The sequence below is a fragment of the Bicyclus anynana genome, chromosome 19, assembly GCF_947172395.1.
Source record: "Bicyclus anynana chromosome 19, ilBicAnyn1.1, whole genome shotgun sequence".
Lineage (NCBI taxonomy): Eukaryota > Metazoa > Arthropoda > Insecta > Lepidoptera > Nymphalidae > Bicyclus > Bicyclus anynana.
The window spans coordinates 14,329,826-14,349,595 of NC_069101.1; the positions used below are offsets into that span (position 1 = coordinate 14,329,826).

The 19,770-nt window shown below is 35.7% G+C and overlaps 3 protein-coding genes across 6 annotated transcripts; 2 read left to right on the plus strand and 1 right to left on the minus strand.

Moving 5' to 3' along the window:
* Nucleotides 1–1,164: 1,164 nt before the first annotated feature.
* Nucleotides 1,165–3,247, plus strand: LOC112051834 (heat shock protein 60A). The gene has a single exon (XM_024090644.2). The coding sequence runs from the start codon at nucleotides 1,306–1,308 to the stop codon at nucleotides 3,022–3,024; it is 1,719 nt and encodes a 572-aa protein (XP_023946412.1). The 5' UTR covers nucleotides 1,165–1,305; the 3' UTR covers nucleotides 3,025–3,247.
* A 3,310-nt stretch (nucleotides 3,248–6,557) lies between these two features.
* On the minus strand, nucleotides 6,558–12,460 carry LOC112051833 (tyrosine-protein phosphatase non-receptor type 13). 4 transcript variants are annotated; one of them, XM_024090641.2, is made up of 2 exons: nucleotides 11,972–12,460; nucleotides 6,558–9,880 (listed from the first exon to the last, which is right to left on the minus strand). In XM_024090641.2, the coding sequence occupies exon 2, from the start codon at nucleotides 9,874–9,876 to the stop codon at nucleotides 6,706–6,708; it is 3,171 nt and encodes a 1,056-aa protein (XP_023946409.1). In that variant the 5' UTR covers nucleotides 9,877–9,880; nucleotides 11,972–12,460; the 3' UTR covers nucleotides 6,558–6,705. The 4 variants fall into 4 exon arrangements, with proteins under 4 accessions (XP_023946409.1, XP_023946411.1, XP_023946407.1 ...); XM_024090643.2 differs by having other exon boundaries at nucleotides 11,886–12,460; XM_024090639.2 differs by lacking the exon at nucleotides 11,972–12,460 and adding an exon at nucleotides 11,795–11,965.
* Nucleotides 12,461–12,657: 197 nt separating this feature from the next.
* On the plus strand, nucleotides 12,658–18,975 carry LOC112051840 (vesicle transport through interaction with t-SNAREs homolog 1A). The gene is made up of 6 exons (XM_024090653.2): nucleotides 12,658–12,937; nucleotides 14,363–14,421; nucleotides 15,318–15,438; nucleotides 15,801–16,006; nucleotides 16,883–17,041; nucleotides 17,473–18,975. Exons 1-5 carry the CDS (start codon nucleotides 12,844–12,846, stop codon nucleotides 17,030–17,032), a joined length of 630 nt encoding a protein of 209 aa, XP_023946421.1. The 5' UTR covers nucleotides 12,658–12,843; the 3' UTR covers nucleotides 17,033–17,041; nucleotides 17,473–18,975.
* Nucleotides 18,976–19,770: the final 795 nt, after the last annotated feature.

Consider the following 19,770-nt stretch of genomic DNA (forward strand, 5'->3'; position numbering starts at 1 on the left):
TTGTTTTGGTCGTGCCAGTAGCAAACTATATTAAAGCAGCGTATCACCAACACAAGCTCTTCATTTTAAAGGAGCATGATCGGTTGTTTAGGTAATCCACATGATAACAAACATTATACCAAACATTTTAGACTATAATAAAGTCGTAGACTAATTATATACAGACCTGCCTCGCTAGACGTTACCTTATGAATGGATGTTTCATTGTTGTAATCGTTTTCTCCTTAATTAAAATTAAAAAAGCCGGTGTGTGTAATTAGATGGTATAAAAATGGTCAACAGCGTATAATTTACTAAAAGATAAAGTTTGTAGTTCATGAACACAAAATATATTCTTGATCTTTATATTTTCCATGTGGGAGTTTACCTCGTTCCACTCAAAACATGACCATTAATTTACTGGTGAATTTGCGTGCGATACAAGTTCATATGTATTTGGTTTGAGATCCAAATGCTCTGGCTTTTTTAAGCCTATTAGAATAGAAAGAGTGAATGAATGACTTGTGCACTGCCTCCGATTTTTACCCGACTAATAGTACAAACATGCATTTTTAATAGGCATTGAAAATATTTAGGGAATATCCAAAAACCAAGATACCTACAATTTTCAGCAGAAACCTAATAAATTAATTTGAAAATCAATAAAGTAAGAATAAAGAAGATAATTGTAGATTATCTAATAAGTTGCTGGCAGCTGTGCAGTTTCTACTTTCTGTTTCTATAGTCTTTGGTTAGTGACATAACCAGGGTTCCCAACTTAGGGGTTTTCCCCCCAGATTTAGGGGGCAAATAAGTGAAATGGGATTTTTTTAGGGGTCTGAAATTTTTAGGGGTATTTTCAGGGATTTTTTGTTTCTTTAATATTTTTAAATTGATGATAATTTTAATATTTTTTTCTTGACCTAGTGACTTATAACGTTATTCTACAACCACTCTGAGGCAACTGGCGTCAATTTTCATCGACTAATAAATATTGTTAAATTTATTTACTGTCAACATGTATGTTTTAAAAAATCTGAATTTCAAGATAAAGACATAATATTTTGTCTGTTAAATATAGACTTTTGAAACATATTACAGTATATTATATTTTTAGGGGGACAACTCAATAATTAAGGCGATTTTAGGGGTTTTTATACAAACTTTAGGGATAAATATTTTGGAGAGTTGGTAACACTGGACATAACCTACAACCGGCGCTAATCACGTTTCGCGAATTCAAGGAGAATCTTCGAGAAGTTTAAGTTTTCAGAGTAATCTGAATTCTCTCTGAACTCCAATAAATCATTCCATTTGAGTGAAAAAATGTTGCGCTTGCCTCGTGTAGTTCGCCAAACGGTATCATTGAACAAAACCCACCATTTTTCAAGATTCTATGCCAAAGATGTAAGATTCGGTGCTGATGTAAGAGCGCTGATGCTACAGGGCGTAGACGTCCTCGCCGATGCCGTCGCCGTCACAATGGGACCAAAAGGTAGAAACGTAATTTTGGAGCAGTCGTGGGGCTCGCCGAAAATAACAAAAGATGGTGTGACAGTAGCCAAAGGAGTAGAACTCAAAGATAAATTTCAGAACATCGGTGCCAAACTAGTCCAAAATGTAGCAAATAACACAAACGAGGAAGCCGGCGACGGAACCACAACCGCAACGGTGCTCGCGAGAGCGATCGCGAAGGAAGGCTTCGAGAAAATCTCTAAAGGAGCTAATCCTATTGAAATACGGCGAGGAGTCATGTTGGCCGTAGATACTGTGAAAGAGAAGTTAAAGAACATGTCGAAGCCTGTCACCACGCCCGAGGAGATCGCGCAGGTCGCGACCATCTCCGCGAACGGCGACACGGCGATCGGAAAACTGATCGCTGACGCAATGAAGAAGGTCGGCCGCGACGGCGTCATCACAGTCAAGGACGGCAAAACACTCAACGACGAGCTCGAACTCATTGAAGGTATGAAATTCGACAGAGGTTATATTTCACCATATTTCATCAACTCATCTAAGGGGGCAAAGGTTGAGTTCCAAGATGCATTAGTTCTATTTTCAGAAAAGAAAATTAGTAATGTACAGACAATCATTCCTGCATTAGAATTAGCAAACCAACAGAGGAAACCATTAGTAATTGTTGCCGAGGATGTTGATGGAGAAGCACTGTCAACCTTGGTAGTGAACCGGCTGAAGATTGGGTTACAGGTTGCTGCAGTGAAGGCCCCCGGTTTTGGTGACAACAGGAAAGCAACTCTTAGTGACATGGCCATTGCAACTGGAGGTGTTGTATTTGGTGATGATGCAAATCTCATTAGGTTAGAAGATGTACAATTAGCTGATCTCGGCCAGATTGGTGAGGTTATTATCACAAAAGATGACACACTCCTGCTCAAAGGGAAAGGCAAGAAAGCAGATATTGACAGGAGAGCAGAGCAAATCCGTGATCAAATTCAAGAAACTACTTCTGAATATGAAAAGGAAAAATTACAGGAGCGTCTTGCCAGACTCGCATCAGGAGTGGCTGTCCTACATGTTGGTGGATCCAGTGAAGTTGAGGTGAATGAAAAGAAAGATAGAGTAAATGATGCTTTAAACGCAACTCGGGCTGCAGTTGAAGAGGGAATCGTACCCGGAGGTGGATCTGCCCTTCTCAGATGTATTCCTGAACTTGACTCAATAAAGACAGCAAACACTGATCAAGCGACAGGTATTGAGATCATTAAAAAAGCTTTAAGAATGCCCTGTATGACAATTGCTCGGAATGCTGGCATTGATGGATCAGTTGTGGTTGCCAAAGTCGAAGATTTAGGCCCCGAATTCGGTTATGATGCATTAAACAATGAGTATGTAAATATGATTGAAAAGGGCATCATTGACCCAACAAAGGTTGTCAGAACAGCTTTAACAGATGCAAGTGGGGTTGCATCATTGCTGACGACGGCTGAAGCTGTTATTTGCGATATTCCTCAAGAAAAGGAGCCTAACCCCATGGCAGGTATGGGTGGCATGGGTGGCATGGGCGGCATGGGAGGGATGATGTAAGCCTCACAAAGACTTTTGTAACGCATTTATAGTGTAAAGAACTATATTAATAATTTCACAAGTTAAGGGTATTGCAATGAATGTTATGCAAAGTGAATGAATTCTTTTATTGATGTCTGATTGATTGTGTTAGATTAGAAAAGACAACTGTCTTAGAATTATTTAGTTTAAAGTTTGCTTCAGTGGAGCAGGTGTTATTTTTAAAAATAAATAATGTTGTTCAGTTACTGTTTTATTTCATACTAGACCTGGTCAAGCTTCGCTTTGACTTACGTACACTTCTTTCCTATCCCTACTCTACACTATTCTACCCCTACCCCTTGACTCTTAAATGTTTGTGTGGGAAATAGAAAAGGGTTGTTTTTATGGTTTTCCCGCCAATTATTCTAATTTATCTCACCTTTTAATCTTCCCTATACCTCCACAAACATTTCAAGACCAAGATAAGATAATATATCTGTTCAGCCATTCTCGAGTTTTAGCAAGACTAACGAACAGCAATTAATTTTTATATATAGAGATAGATAATGTCCCAGAAGTTGCATAGTATGTATGTATAATTTTTTTTTATAAGATTTATGGAACAAGCAGATGTTAAGTGGTGGATATAGGTTATGTATCATAGAATGCGTAACTGTAGCTCAACTCTTTGTCACCAATTGACTGATTGGGGTCATTGTGCTATTTTCCATATCCACACATTGACAAGTGATATAAATGTATGTGGAGCAGTATAAGTTCGTTTGCTACACCCGTTTTGTTTGTTGTAACTGCTGAACACATAGAACCATTTCACAATCCATTCATTCAAAATCCACACCCCTATTGGTTTTTACATGACATCATACTGGACGCGAGGCGACTACGGGGGGTCGGAAGCCGCATGCGGGGTGATACCTTGATTACCTGTCGCCCCCCTACGTTACCGCGGATACCTTAAATCTGTGTATTCTGCATTGCACGATGTTCCGAAACGTCGTATAGATTGCATCCGACTATACATTATTTTCTTGGACCTGGATACTGCTACTTATTAAGGATTTCGTTTTTTGGACGTACATTGCATTTGGAAACCTAGAATCTAATTCCGATAAAATCCCATTTTCTCTTTGCCATGAACACATACAAATACATACTCATACCTATTTTGTATAATAAATAGCATTAAAGGCTGCCTATTCTTAAATGTATGTTCTAATAAGTACTACACCATAGAGTACATTACATTGAATAGGTACTACACGTACTTAAATAATATTAATACTAAAATATCGTCTATTCAGTTGATTCAAACCAAGGCGCGTTTTTCAAAACACTTTCGATGGTTCTCGCACCAGTTTTTCAGTTTTTTATCAGCACGATGTAAGAAATATTATAGATGTTCTTACATTGTTCAATATTCATTATTATTATACATTTACCTCGTTCAATTATTTTTTTATTTAAAATATCTAGGTAATCTATTATTATTGTTTATTCATTGTACTTGATGACCTACCTTTGCCTTTCATTTCCGCATAGTAACAAAAAAATCTGTTTTGCCTGTGTCTACAAAAAACATCCTTCTGGCTCCTTTATCTTTAATATCCCTATGGAATATAATATAGGTAACTAGTCTATAGTGATCTGTGGTAATATTCTGCTTAACTCTTGCTTTAAAGGTTATGTGAAAGAGACTTAACGGGGAAATAACTATAAATACATATTATGTAGGTATGTTTGTATTCTATATTTAGACCATCTCTAATCAGTTATGTATGACAAACGAGAGTGAAAGCAATTGGCACCGGTTACAGTATTACCAATATCTACTAAGTATTTAAGTACGTAGGTGCAGAATTTTATTCATGAATAGGACAATGACCTGAAGATAAACGATCATCGATCACAATATCAATCAGTAGGGTTGACACCAGATAGACCACTTTAATTAGCGAATCGGCATAATGTCTTACATTAAGGGCCCTCCATATAATAGGATTTGGAGCTTAAGACCACCACGCTGCTCCAAATCGGGATGGCGAGATGGGTGATAATGTTAATTTAAAGGCCAACAGATGATCGGGACCGACGGCTTAATGTGCTCTCTAAAGGATGTATAGCTTGTCAAGTTCGTTGATGACACTCCCATGATATGCGGGTGACGGGGGTCAAAGGACTGCGCAAGTGTGAAGTCGTGCGCGCGGGGCAGAGGGAAAGACTTTGCGGGTATGAAGTAGAGCGCGCGGGGTATCGCTACACCCCTCCCGGCCTGCGCGGACCATCGAGAGTGTTACAAACGAATTTGCCAGGCTATAACACTACCAACTTCCTTAACAAATTCTGGCCCGAGATTTATTGCTGATATATTATATAAATAGGAAAGCTCTGTAAGTACCTAGGTATTATTTAGGACCTAGTGATCCGCATCCACATAGGCTAACCATTGAACCAACGAGGCAGAGTTTCGTATAAACTACTTAAAAAAAGAAATAGGATAGTTAATTACATTTTATATCATCCATGGCATTAAAGGAGACTGCAGAATGAGAGAATCTTCAGCATTAAACTATCAAGACTTAACAAAATCATTAGCATGCAACTTAATAGGCTTTGCTCATTGAGAATGCAAATTGTACTCGTAAGATTGGGTTAAGGTTTTATGATAAACGCACACTTTGAAAGATAAGAGGATTTTATAGTTGACACATTAATTTTGTCTGGGCGTTACGTGCTTGGTATATTAAGTTTTAAGTACATATTTGATTTTGTTGGATAATGGTTACATAATAATGCCTACTTTGGGAAGAATATTTATTTTCCCATTATGAATCAAACACTTTTTTTGCTGAGCGAGCCAAATTTTCTTTACAATTGAACTTGCAGCTGTTGTCATGAATTTTAGCAGTTACTTCCTCGTCTAATGAGTTTTAGGAGGCATATTTTTCAATATTCCATTGAGTATTATGAGGTACATTTGGTTTTTCGTCAGCAGCTCCTTTCGTATACCGCCGGAGGACAGCCTCAGTATACATACTCAGAGGCACAATTATCCGCCCACTTTAATATACCTACTCGCATCATATTGAAGTGGGCGGATAATTGTGCCTCTGAGTATACTATCGTATTTCGTAAATCTGAAGGTAGCACGTAACTCTTTTTAAGTTTAAAACTGACGTGGGCCAACTACTGGGGCCGACTCTATGAACAGAAATCTATAGAGCCAAGGAACCCTGCTTGGCCCAGACGCTTTTTATAAATAGCTTATGCTGGATAAAAAATTATTGGCTCCTTTTAGAAATTGCGTAGGTACTAGCAAATACCAGTGGGGAAAAACTCTGTCTCTTCTAACTAGCTAGAGATGTAACGAGTAAATCTTAAATGTAACACTTTCGTATCACAGCGTCATTTTCCATACTCTTCCGAAACGGCTTGACCGATTTTGATGAAATTTAATGTGTACTCGTATAACATTCACGTAGGCCTTTAATCTATATTTTATACCCCAAGTGAGCAAAACGTTTGAGGTAAAGGAAAAATTAACTAAAGCTGGCTTAGTTTGAAATGTAAAATATATTTTATTAAAAAATATTTGTCAACTATACAATTTAAAGGCGATAAACATAAAATAGTATGTAACAGTTCTTACGTATCTAAGTACAACAATAAGATTCATAGAGTATATAAAAAATATCGAGTTATTTATAAAAATATCTGTTCTTCATCTGAATCACCCGTACCATAGACAAAATGTCTTCTTATAACATTGCTATCCATTGCATGTGATGGATTATTCTTGCAGGGCGTAACTGGGTACCTAACAGGGCCCAACCATTTCCTGCCAAGTCCATAATTTCTCGGCAGCGCTACATTCTTTGAAGAACTACTTTTGATTGATTTATCCAAACTATTCAATGACGATTGAATCGATTTTAGTGAAGATTTCTTCATAAAATCATCATCATCTAAATAATCCTCGGGGATATTGACGTCGGTTGGTATACTCAAACTCAATGGTCTACGTTTTGGTCTGTTCGTCAGTTGTCCGCGCCACGTATTGAATTTTTGGCTAGCATTTTTCTTTTGCGGTGTATTTTCTTGTGATGTATAATTGCCTACATCAGACTCATCGTAAACTTTATTTTCTGAATAGCATTTCTGTAAGTTGGATTTATTTGGAGTGGCTTGCCGACTGGATTTGTCTCTCATTCGATTTATGACTTTATCTTTTGTCAGTTTTATTAGCGCGTATATAGTTTTCAATGCTTCCTCATTTAGAAGTTCATCGTCAGTTAGTTCAGCATCTAACGCACTGGCTATACTTTGCCTAAGACTGCTTTGTAAAACCTGACTACCCTGAAGCTCTTGAGATAAAGTGTTAGTATGTTGCTCTAGAGTTGTACTTTTTGTACTGTTCTGCAACACAATAAGTTCCACAGTCTGTGGCGCTGTTTGCAGCATGTTTAAAGCTTTGTCGTATTTTAGATTCAGCAAGGTCTGGCCATTCACTGCTATGATTTGGTCCCCAGGCTGAAGTTTTCTGCATAAATCCGCAGCACTGCCTGGTGTTATGGACTTGATGTACACATTACCGTCAGATCCTTCTGCAACTTGTAATCCTAAAGCGTTTGTTTTGTCCCTTTCTAATACAGCTGTGACGAATATTCTTTCACCTTGCACACACTCCATGTTGTCTAGTCTATCAAATATGGATGTGTTCACACAAGATTCGTTTCCTGTGTCGTAATTAAATACGTCTGAGTATACTTTTGGAGATTCTAATACATACGCTGTCGGCGCAGTTTCCATCATATTTTGGCTATAAGATCTTGCCGGCAGCAGTTTCATACTATTCACGTTGCACTGTCGTTGTTCTGAACTCAGGTCGTCAGAGTCACTTTGAGTCATAGCTAGATCACCGTCAGACTTCACGGATAAAAGTTTATTAGGTGATCTAGAATATTTTTCATTGAACACTCTGGTTCCCATTTTAACACCATGCCTTCTTGGTAAACTGCTTTCAGAAGATGACAAGCCTTCGTTTGACGAGCTTCTTTGGCCAACTTTGATTGGAGAGTTCAACATGCTCTCGTCACTTGGTGGAGGTGATAAAATCTGCCTCAACAATTCCTCAGTATTGGGTTTCTCGTTTTCCTTATTTTGAGACTTGAATAGATCCACTTTAAACCTTCTTCTAACAGGTCGTCGAATCCTGACTGGATTTCTCATAGCCAAATTGTAGCTGTCTTGATAGTTACTACAGTCCATTTTATTGGGACTGTTGTCCTTTATTGGGCATTTTAGTTCACTCGATAGACAATTGATAAAATCATCTTTAGCATATAGTTTTAAATACAATCTATGGTGTAGGGAAGCCAACCAAAATGCAAAATAACTCTTATTTTCTAGCATTTTAAGTTTGTATTTGATCCCTACTTTTGCTAAACCACAATATGAATTGGGCATTATGTAGAGGCTTTTTTTGTTGTAATAAAATGTGTGTATATGATGCCAAGGCAAACTCTGGAGAACTATACGGTTGGTATTGTTCATTTCGTCGGATACAGCATTAGTTCTTGAATAAAGAGTAACGCCTCTCGGACCTATTGAAAGCCATACATCTCTGCAAAATCCATCCCTAGTAGCCCAAATTGCGGAATAAAAATGTGCACCATAGTCTCTGAAAGTTTGTGCTAATGTAATGTAATTTATGATCGCTTTGCTCTTGTCCAAACCACGCCGAGTTTCGTGAGCACGTTTCATACGAAACTTCACATCAGACATATCGTTAGTTATGAGAAATTCTGGCAAATAATGTTCTAGTAAAAAATAATCTGCAGTACCGTGTTCTCGATACGAGAACTCGCCGAATTCTATATGCAATGCGTAACCAGCTAACAAAATGAGATTCTGTATTGTTGAAATCATTTGTCCTTCAACTGTCGCCCTTCTAAGCTGCAAATAAACTCTGTGGGTCCATTCACCTCCTTGTACATTATTAGAAACATGAATAGGTAAGAAAAATTTGATCCTTAGAAATAGGGTAACAGAAATATCTTCATCGATTCCCTTGTGTTTGTTATTGTTTTTATGCCATTTTTCAGGCGCAACTTTTTTAATTTTGTAATCATCAGGGAGGAATACGAAATCTCCACCAATCAATATAGCTATGCCAAGCATAAAATTGTGTTCATACTTTTCGCTGAAAACTAAAGCTTCGAAAATTTGTCCGGCCGTCATTGTGTTAGGATCACATACAATTTCTACTTTCTGACCATTCAAAAGTACAACAGTTATTACTCTTTTATCACATATAGCAGATAAAGTTAGGTCTATATGCTTTGGTGGTTGGGAAGCCCTGACTATGAACTCTGGTCCAATGCACCCTTCTTTTCCCTTACGATTTTCAGCCTTGTAAAGTCTAGATGCTGCTCTTTGAACAGGTTTACCTCGTCTAAAGTTGGAATTTAATAAATGATTATTAACTTTAATATCATCAGTAGGTAATATAGATACAGATTTAGAATTTCCCTGTAAAGAATTTTCTATTTGAGTGCTACAAGCGATGTTAAGAGTGGAATGAGCATTACTTAAACCACCTAATCGGGAATTCTCAAATAAACTAAACACAGGATTTCTATGGTTTCTAGGGATTCGACAGCTAGGAAATGGATCTCTTTCATTTGGAGATTTTATTATATTAGCAAAGTTTCTTGGTTGTGTGCTCACTGTAAGATCCATATTCTGAGTGAGCTGCTCTTTTGGTTTTAGGTTGGTTGGTTCAAATTTGTGCATTTCCATGATAGGACTGAAGTTGATGGATGCAGCAGAACAGGAACTGCGCCCGGAGTCTTCATCACAGTTTCGTGGCATTTTACTGTAAATAAACAAAGTATATAAAATAAAACATTAAAAAATTCAAGATGTAACTGTTTTGTTTGACATCTAGATCAGACATATTTCCTTTTTCCAAACAAATGAAACATATACCTAGTACTTGTAGAGCTAGCTGTGGCATGGGAGATAAGCATCCTTAAAAACACCACAATGAAAATAACTGACTACCTAAATGTTGCAATGTTTATATGCTGTAGGACAGCTTAACTTCTCTATAACCTGTTTAAACGCCTCACTAAAACTGCAGGAAATTCTAGTGAGAATTAGAACAGATATCCTACACCTATCACAAGTCCTAGGCTCTTCTCTGAGTTTTTCTCTTTCCTACACAATTTTCTCTGTATTGGCACCAATACAGTGAATCCATAGGTTGTAAAGATTTTAAAATTAACTCCTTAAAATTGTTTAAATAACAAGTGCTCCGAAACAATATACTTTTATCTTTAAATGAGAAGCCTAAAAATACTAGGAATAAAAAAAATTATGTAGTAAATTTAAAATAAAATAAAGTTTTTTATAGAACTACGGAAACTAATACTATGTTATCCTCTTCCTTTTAAATTAAATCTTTTGTACTCCCTGAAAACATCTTTGGAATCAGGTTTGAATCTGGTCCAGGGCATAAGTGTTCAGTTATGTGCATTTTATGAAATTAAATATCATGTGTCATAAACAATGAAAGAAAAAATGTGAGGAAACCTGCATACCTGTGAAATTTCTTAATTCTCTATGTGTGTGAAGTTTAATTTGCATTAAGCCAGCGTGGTAAACTATATCCTAACCCCTCTTATTCGGAGCGGAGACCTTTGCTCAACTGTGATTCGAATATGGGTTTTATATGGGTTAATGATTGATGATGATGATATTCAGTAGCATGCAGAAGGTTTTTAAATAGTCTAGGCATGATATGTTCTAAAATGGAAAAATGGAAAATTCCCTGTCATAATGATTATAATGAATACAGGTTCATTGAACCTGTATTATTACTAAGTGCTGAGGGTAGGCAGTACATTGTTGCATCTATGAAGCGCATGCCACTGCATATATAGTCCAATCTTGTATATGCTATCCAACACTGAAAGAATCTCTCAAATCAAATCAGTAGTTCTTGAGATTAATGTGATCAAATTAAAACAAAGTCTTTAGCTTTATAATATATAAATCATAAATCATAAATCATTTATTGCCAGAATGTGGTCATATACAGATATTGTTACATTTTAATGTTCCTACACAATCTGCCTCATAGGCGTGCAAGCCGAGTACATTATTATAATTTTTATTTACTAATATTAGAACTGTCAATCATTTATAATGTCATTTCATAAATTAAAGTCATATAACAAACATAATAAAATAAAATTAAACGAAAGTAATATTGTCAAAACATTAAGTATAAATTTACATGTTATTAATATAAAATAATTTGTCATTAAGGAACTCTGCTACTGTGTAATATCCCTTATTTAAGAGTATTTTAAATATTATAGATAAATTAACACTCTACTATTCCATAATAAGATAAGATGACAGTTTGAAAGTTTTATACATAAATAAAACTATTGATAATAATGAAACAGGTTACAGAGGCCTTTGTTTAGGAGAACTATCAACAGATTTGATTATTAATAACTTACATATAATATTATGGTCTCTCCACATACTTGGTAAAGGAATGCATTTTGTTTAAATAGACTTTAGACAAACATGTAACTTTAAGTAACTATAAAATATATTTAAACAGCAAACAAGTTAACTAGATAATAAAGCAAAGCAAGTCGTTTGCCTTGATCATTTAAGGCGTGACAGACGCATTGTAATATTTATCTATTATATATTTACGTTATTCTAAACTTTGCAAATAGTTTTCGAAAGCTAGAAGTTTTAGACTTACGATTTGAAAGCGTCTTTAATGTATAAACATGATCACTAAACTCCGATTGTAATGCTTCACTCGTATTTACATAAAATGGAAAGTAAATTACATTTTAATTTAAACAGTTCAACTTGTTTTAATGCACTTGCTTCTTCATTTTCACTTGTTCCATTCTATTTTTTTTAACGCTTTTACCTGTGGCTCTTTGTGATTGTGGCTTAGTCGTTGTCAAAGAATATTAGTAACTTTATTTTATTACAAAATACAGCTCAAAATCCAGTAAAATCACAAATCGACGAATCGTATAAAATAATTGTCTTTGCCTCCATCTCTAAATCTATTTTTGTCGTTTTGTTCTCTGTGAATATCACAACCACAAAATCATAGTAATTCTCAGACTAAATACATATGGACTTGTAACGCAACCATATTCAATCTGTCATTTGAGGGGGACGAGGTAAATTACGAGACGAGGACTACTTTACTACTACTATTTTAGTCGAGTACGAACGATTTTTGGGTGGTAAATCCTTTGTTGGTACTCGACTAAAATACTAAAGTAGTCTGGCAAACTACACAAACCGGCTGTTTTAGGGAGCTCTTTACACAACGAAGATCGTTGAATCTTGATCTTTGACAGAGGGATAACGTCTAGCAAGGCAGGTCTCTATATAATTCGTCTGCTTACACATATGCAAAGCCATAGTGAAAAAAAAAAAACATACATGCAGCCGAACGTAGAACCTCCTCCTTTTTGGAAGTCGGTTAAAAAAACAAATTAGACTGCTGACAACACAGCTGTCTACTTGTCACTCGTTGACTTGACACTGACAACTCTGTTTTCTAATTCTCATTGTGATTTGATTTGTGTTTTGTGATTGTGATCAAGATTGTGCTAAAATTCTTTTCTTCACTTCATCTTCAAGTGTAGAAAATGTTTTTAAATTTAATATAAAATACAATAAGATTGAATAATGATGTCCAATTAAATAGGTTTCTAAGATATATTATACTTAAGTTAATTGGTAGTGAAATGTGATAGTACTCGTGAAGGACAATCGGTAAAAATGTCCACATTAATCCAATCGTATGAACAACAGTACTCTGTACTTACAGCAGATATTACATCAAAAATAGGACGATTAAAATCTTCTAATGATGGTAGGTACTTATATGCTTAAATTTAGATTTTTGTGACACTTCATTGTATGCTAAAATATTAATAAATAGGAAAGTAAAAACTATGTATTCCTCTTGTGTATAAATTTCGTAGTTGTTTGCAACTGATGCGTTTGAGAGTTTTCTCGTTGAAATGAAAAAAATGTAAAATAATTGGTAAGTAAGTACTTCAATACATAGAATACATTATTTTACCATAAAGTTGGTCCTCCAAGTATTATAAACAAAAGAAGCAAAGCATGGTATAAGTCTAGAGCTTATGGTATCTTTTTCTTTCAAATTTTTTTCATTTACTTAGTGCTTTAATAAGTGGCTCGGACCAGTGAGCGAAATATGAGAAGTTACATAACTAAAATAATGCAGCTAAATAGGCTAGTTGACATTTTTTTTAAATGTTCTTAAATAGTTCATTATCGTTCTACTAAATTGAATTTTTTTTAAATATTTTTTCGAGATGTGATATATGTTTTTGACAATACCAGCCAAAATGCCCTTCGGCCTTGACGGTCTATACTTTAGCTGTTTCATGACATCACTATAACAAATCCCTTACAAATGGACTGTTTGGCCAAAATATTGGTTAACAATTAGTTTGACGTTTAGTACCTCAAGTGTGTTAGTGACGTCACAAATTGAACAACAGAGTTTAGACTATTGAAAAATTTAAAAAATATGTGATATTTAAATTAAGTTTTATAAGAAATCCTTAACTTTTATTAACTGATATTGATATATATTTCGTACCCTTATTCCACATACTACACAAAATTATTATTGTTTATATTAAATTTGATATGTGTTAACTACTAACCCTATTGTACCTCCCTACCTATATACCTACCTACCTATACCTACCTATCTTGATATTGTGGGTAGAGGATATTATTTGATAGGCAAAGATGAATTTTAGTAAAGGGACTACAAAAATAGGGTCACAAAGCTTGGCTAATGTAAGTAGAGACTGATTGCCCTGCATATTTAATAAAAATTTGGAGGGCATTCCCAAAATTATACTGCAAATATTGGATTAACTCAGTTTGAATAGCAGTTTTTTTTTTTATGTAGGTTACTGCCTGTTTTCAGACATGTGTGTTTTATTTATATATTCTTTATTGCACCAAACAGAATAATAATATACAAGAATAGCTTCAAAAAAGGAAGTCTATAGTAGAAATTAGAGTGCTAAGGCGGCCTTATCGCTAAAGCTATCTCTCAACTACAATAAAAAAAAAATGTTCGATTCATTAAAAAAAATTAAAGTATTTTTTTAATTTGTTTAAATGAAACTTTTTCAGTATGCCAATGATTGGGTATTTTGAACCGAAATTAGCAATAATTTATTAGTTTGAAATTGAATGAATTCATTACTTCTATATAATATCTAAAAATTGTATTTTGTGATTTCAGAAGACAGAGAACAGTTGTCCAGACAAATTCAGGCTAATTTTGAAGAGGCTAATGATTTGGTATGTTGCGTCACTTATCATCAATATGTACACTTAAGTATGTTTTATCTTTTAACAATAATTATTGTAACAATTATTATAAACATGTGACATCATTACTAAGCACTATATATACATATAAATAGAGTGATTTTATGTGTATGTATGTATTTTTCACATTTGAAAAAAACTACTATAATTAACTAAAAACAATTATAATTTACTAGCCCACAACTTCATCCACGTTGAAATCAATGTAAACTTTCAACCCCTGTTTCACACCCTTCTATGTTTATTTAAGGGGCAAAAGTACCCTCTGTTTTGCTCCAAGGTCCCATTTATCATTATAGCAAAATTAATTTTGATCGGTTCAGTTGTTTAGCTGTGAAAAGGTAACAGACAGACAGACTTACTTTCGCATTTATAATATTAGTATAGATTTATCTGAGACCACCAACATTAAGCTTCATCTATATGATGCCGCAGCCGCACCGGCGCCGCACTGCAAGTCTGTGTAGACACAGATAGGCGAAAAAGCGATGTGGCGCACGTCCGGCGCGAGCCTTAAAAAGCTATAAAACTTTCTCTAACAACCTATTTGAATAAAGAATTAAAAAAATACTGACATAAAACAACAATTACAGACAGACACCCTCTTTAAGCTTCACTTAGATGACGCCGTAGCCGCACCGGCGGCGCTCCGCAAGTCTGTGTTGACAGAGATATAAAAATGCGGCAGCGGCGGTGCAGGTCCGGCGCGGTGACCTTGCGATTTTATCTGCCTATAAAGACTTATGCGTGCGGCGTTGGTACGGCTGCGGCGTCATCTACACGGAGCTAAGTATTTCTGTACTGTGGGTGTTAGTTTGATGTTGACATAGGTAATAAAAAATTAACTAAGTGTTGACATTGAATAGTTGGAACAACTGGAGTTGGAGTACCGAGGCTCGGGCGCCGGCTCCCGCGTGGCCGCCTACCGCGCGGAGCTGCAGAGGGTGCGCGACGAGTACCGCGCAGTTGCCACCAACAATGCTACGTGTAAGAAACAATGCCATATTTGAAAACAGTTATAATAATTACTTTTGGACAGTACATCCCAGCATAGGCTGTTTTGGATACTAAGATGTACTTAATACCAAATTCTTATACATAATGTATAAATACACCCAGACACCGGAAAACACCCATGCTCGTCACCAGTGGCGTGCACAAGGTGTGTGACTAGGGTAGGCGTTATACATACAAAATGGTAAACTCCTTCCAACACAGGCTTATATTTAAGTCTTGGCAGGGTAGGCAATGCATTTTTACATATCTATATCACTGCGCCACACGGTGGGCGGGTAGTGGTACATGTAAAGCTAATAAGCATATATTAGAATGTTTTATTTAATTTCTAGATAACATAGACCCAGATGAATATGAAGACTGGTCAATGGTGAATGACCAGAGACAAAGGTTGCTGGACAACACAGAACAACTTGAGAGGACTGGAAAGACATTAACGGAAGGTTACAGAGTGATCTTGGAGACAGAGCAGATAGGTGCCGCCGTGTTACAAGATCTGAGTGAGCAACGGGAGACGATTCAAAGGTCTAGGGGACGGGTGAGTGTATCTCAATGCAGTTCATATACTTAAACAATGGAATTCGAATGAGCATCATGAGCTATTAATGACAAGGGACACAAAAATAAATGCCATACATCTTAATACCTACTATAGCGCATCACTATAAACGTTTCCCAACACTATTAACCGCGGCGCCCGCGCGCCGCGCATAGGCATAGTTAGTCGTCCACAACGTTGAATAGCGAACGGACGCACTCGTGTCGAGTGCGCTATTTACGTAATCTATGTAACAACCCCAGTTACTTTATTTGTAAAACCTCAAGTACTTAAATAAAGTGTATGTATAGTAGTCCCTATACTACTGTTTTTTGTGATATTTTTAAATAGTGGCTATATTCTAGGAAAAGCTATTATCAATTTATAGAACAGCAATTACTTAGAATGATCAGAACACAATGAAAATTTATAATATTAGTAGTAGTAAACGCGAAAGTTTGGCGTCATGCAAGAGGCAAATGTCCAGCAGTGGACGTCCATCGGCTGATAACTCAGACCAATTATAGAAGGACCAGTATCGCACCCATATTCACAAACGAAATTTTCTGTCATTTTCTAAGGAAAACGAGCTTAGATTTGGTATTTTACTAAACTATAAGTTTTTGCCCGTTTTTTACATTATTCAACTACACAAAAAGGTATTTTTAAGAAGCTCATTAACCGACGAATACGATTACAACTATGAAACATCGATGATATAGAGACAGTTTTTATAATCGCATTAGATCGTTGATCATATACTTTGACAGAAAATTAACGTATAGCGAGGCAGGTCCTATACAATAGTTGGTCTGAAGCTGATAATGATGATTGTATAAATAGTGTGACATTGACATTGTATGAATGTGTCGCCAGCTGCGCGAGACAGACGAGCAGCTGAACCGCTCGGCGCGGCTCATGAACAGCATGCTGCTGCGCGCGCTGCGCGAGCGCGTGGTGCTGGGCGCCGTGCTGGCGGCGCTGGCCGTGCTCGGCGCCGCTGCGCTCTACTTCTACGTCACCTAGCGGCGTCAGGTGAGCGTATAGTCTTAGTGTTCCGAGTTCTATACTTGGAGAATGAAACAATAGGCCTTAGGGAATATACTTTTGAATAATATAATATTATTCCTTTTATTAAAATTAACTATATTAACACGGCATGCATAAGTTGCCTAGACAATATTTTAAGCAAAACTTTTCGTATTTCTGTTCAGTAGGTAACCGTCCATTCTAGTTTTAAATCAACAATAATATACGGTTTTAACAATTTTAGCTAGTCTAAAATACCTGATCCAATTCCGTAATGAAATACATACTAATTCGTTGATAAAAATTAAAAAACACTCCAGTTGTTGATGAAACATTAAACTACTCGAATTTATTGATGAAATACGACATACAGACATATGGTTTACAAACCGTACAGTTAATATTACTAGTACCTAAATATGAATATTTTGTTTCAGGGCTTTCGTATACCGGGTCGCCATAATATGTTGGACATTCAAGTTTCTGGCCTGACAGTGTTTAGTATACAAGCCTCTACAGAAAGCAAGAGACGCTGCGACGCGGCCGGTGCGGTAGTCTGCGATCAACTATCTGTAATTTATTTATTATAATAATAATATTTGTTGTATATTTTGAAGAAATTGTGCTGTTTATTTATAACTCAATTCCTAGCTAAAATTAATTTAATTGGTTGGGCGTACGCCAATAGTAAGCGAAATCAATTTAGCCTATTTATTTGAATCATAAACAAAATATTGAATAAAACATGATTTTGAATCGACGTGTGTACTGTAAATTTATACAAATTTTATGAAGAGGTAAAGTTTGTGGTGTTGTATAGGCTAATCTCTGGATACCCCATAACCGGTTTTGATAATTCTTTTATCACTAGAGAGCCACGTTATATGTGAGTGTCAGCTATAATTTATCCCCGTATTCTCACGGAAACGGGAACTACGTGGGTGAAACCGCGGGGCGTCGGCTCTATAACGATACAATGCGTTTGTGTGTTTGTTTGCGATAATATCTAAGACTACCCGCCGATTTGTAAAAAATCTTGTGCATTCTAGATAGTCACTAGGAGTAACAGAGATACATTATGCGAGTACATAAATCCATATTTATATTATATAAATAAAAATAAGACAGTGTAAGAAGTAACTTACTAAACAGAAAGTATTAGAGAAGTTAAATAAAGACATTGATATTTGTATATTTTTCCTTTGTGTACCTGTATTGGTGTATTCATCTTGTACTTTCGTAAATAAATTAGTGACTTAAAAGCTTTAGCAACAATAAATAAATATTCAAAAATATATTAAAAAGAACAAAACATTGTTAACATACGTCGTTGTAAATTTATAATTTGAAAGAGCAAGATGAATACGCCATTTTAATTTTATGTAAGACTGTTTACTGTGAAATATTTTCTGTATTTTTTTTTTAATTTTCAACACATATTTATAGTAGGTTAATAAGTAAATTCTATAAATAGGTATTATACTTTGGTTTTATTTATCTGAGTCACATAATTTACCTTCGATTTCACGATTTTACAGAAACGCTAAATCGCTAGGCGGTACTTTCATAATAGTAGAATGCAAATTTTATGATTATGCGCAGGTTGTACTTAAAGTATGCTAAAGAGGTTAAGGTTGATGCCCTGCCACCGCGACCGAACGTTACCGCTGACACCTAAACATTTGTATTGCGCTGCATAACGCACGATGTTCCGAAACTTCATGTAGTTAGCATCATATAGGTAAATAACTATGTACAGCCGATGCCTACCAAATTTTATAAGCCAATTTCTAAAATTTAAAATCCTAAACCGATTCGCAGTGGGAATTAAACCTAAGAGATCCACCATTAATCAAACATTAATGGACCAAAATTTAATGAATGAACCGTTACAATGTCCAAATTAGTATTATTTAATAAATAATAATATCAATTTTAAACTGGTTTAATTTCAGTTTTATTGAAAGTTGCAAGATACGAGTATAATCTATATTATAAAATGCAATTATAAAGAGGTAAAGTTTGTAAGTTTGTAAGTTTGTAACAAATTTTTTGAAATGGGGTAATCTTCGGAACTACTGGACCGATTTTTAAAATTCTTTCACCAATAGAATGCTACGTTATCGGGGAGTGCTATAGGCTATATTTTATATTTCTATCATATATAACTACTGAGATATCGCGGGTTTTCTCTTACAGGTCAGACCGAAAAACTTACTTATTCGCATGCGCTGCCTCAACCATTGCATATAACTGAAATAAATGTATGGAGGCTTTTTAACCGACTTCAAAAAGGAGGAGGTTCTCAATTCGGTCGGTATTTTTTTTTTTTTTTTTTTTTTTTTTTTATGTATGTACACCGATTACTCAAAGACGCTTGGACCGATTTCAAAAATTTTTTTTCTGTTTGAAACGGTATAGTCCCCATTTGGTCCCATTGCCATCCTGTCAAGATCTGATGATGGAATCCTGGAGAAATTGAGGGGAACTTTCGAAAATTATATGGGTATCTAGTGTGTTCGTATACTTTTCTATTTAGTATTTTTAAGCACTACAATTTCATGAAGGTTTAAAATCGATCTGATGATGGAGCCATAAAACAGACGAGGGAACTGATCGGCAATTTACAGCAGTTACCTTGTGTTTGGGCTTGATTAATTTGTATTAATGAGGACTTTCCACATAGATAGGTTGTGACTGTCATTTAGGGGTTTGGTGATGAAGACCAAGGACAA

Coding starts and splice junctions, on each gene's coding strand:
- LOC112051840 (XM_024090653.2), top strand. CDS start 12,844: ATGTCCACATTAATCCAATCGTATGAACAACAGTACTCTGTACTTACA. Junction 12,938..14,362: donor ATTAAAATCTTCTAATGATG/GTAGGTACTTAT, acceptor TTGTGATTTCAG/AAGACAGAGAACAGTTGTCC. Junction 14,422..15,317: donor TTGAAGAGGCTAATGATTTG/GTATGTTGCGTC, acceptor GACATTGAATAG/TTGGAACAACTGGAGTTGGA.
- LOC112051833 (XM_024090641.2), bottom strand. CDS start 9,876: ATGCCACGAAACTGTGATGAAGACTCCGGGCGCAGTTCCTGTTCTGCT.
- LOC112051834 (XM_024090644.2), top strand. CDS start 1,306: ATGTTGCGCTTGCCTCGTGTAGTTCGCCAAACGGTATCATTGAACAAA.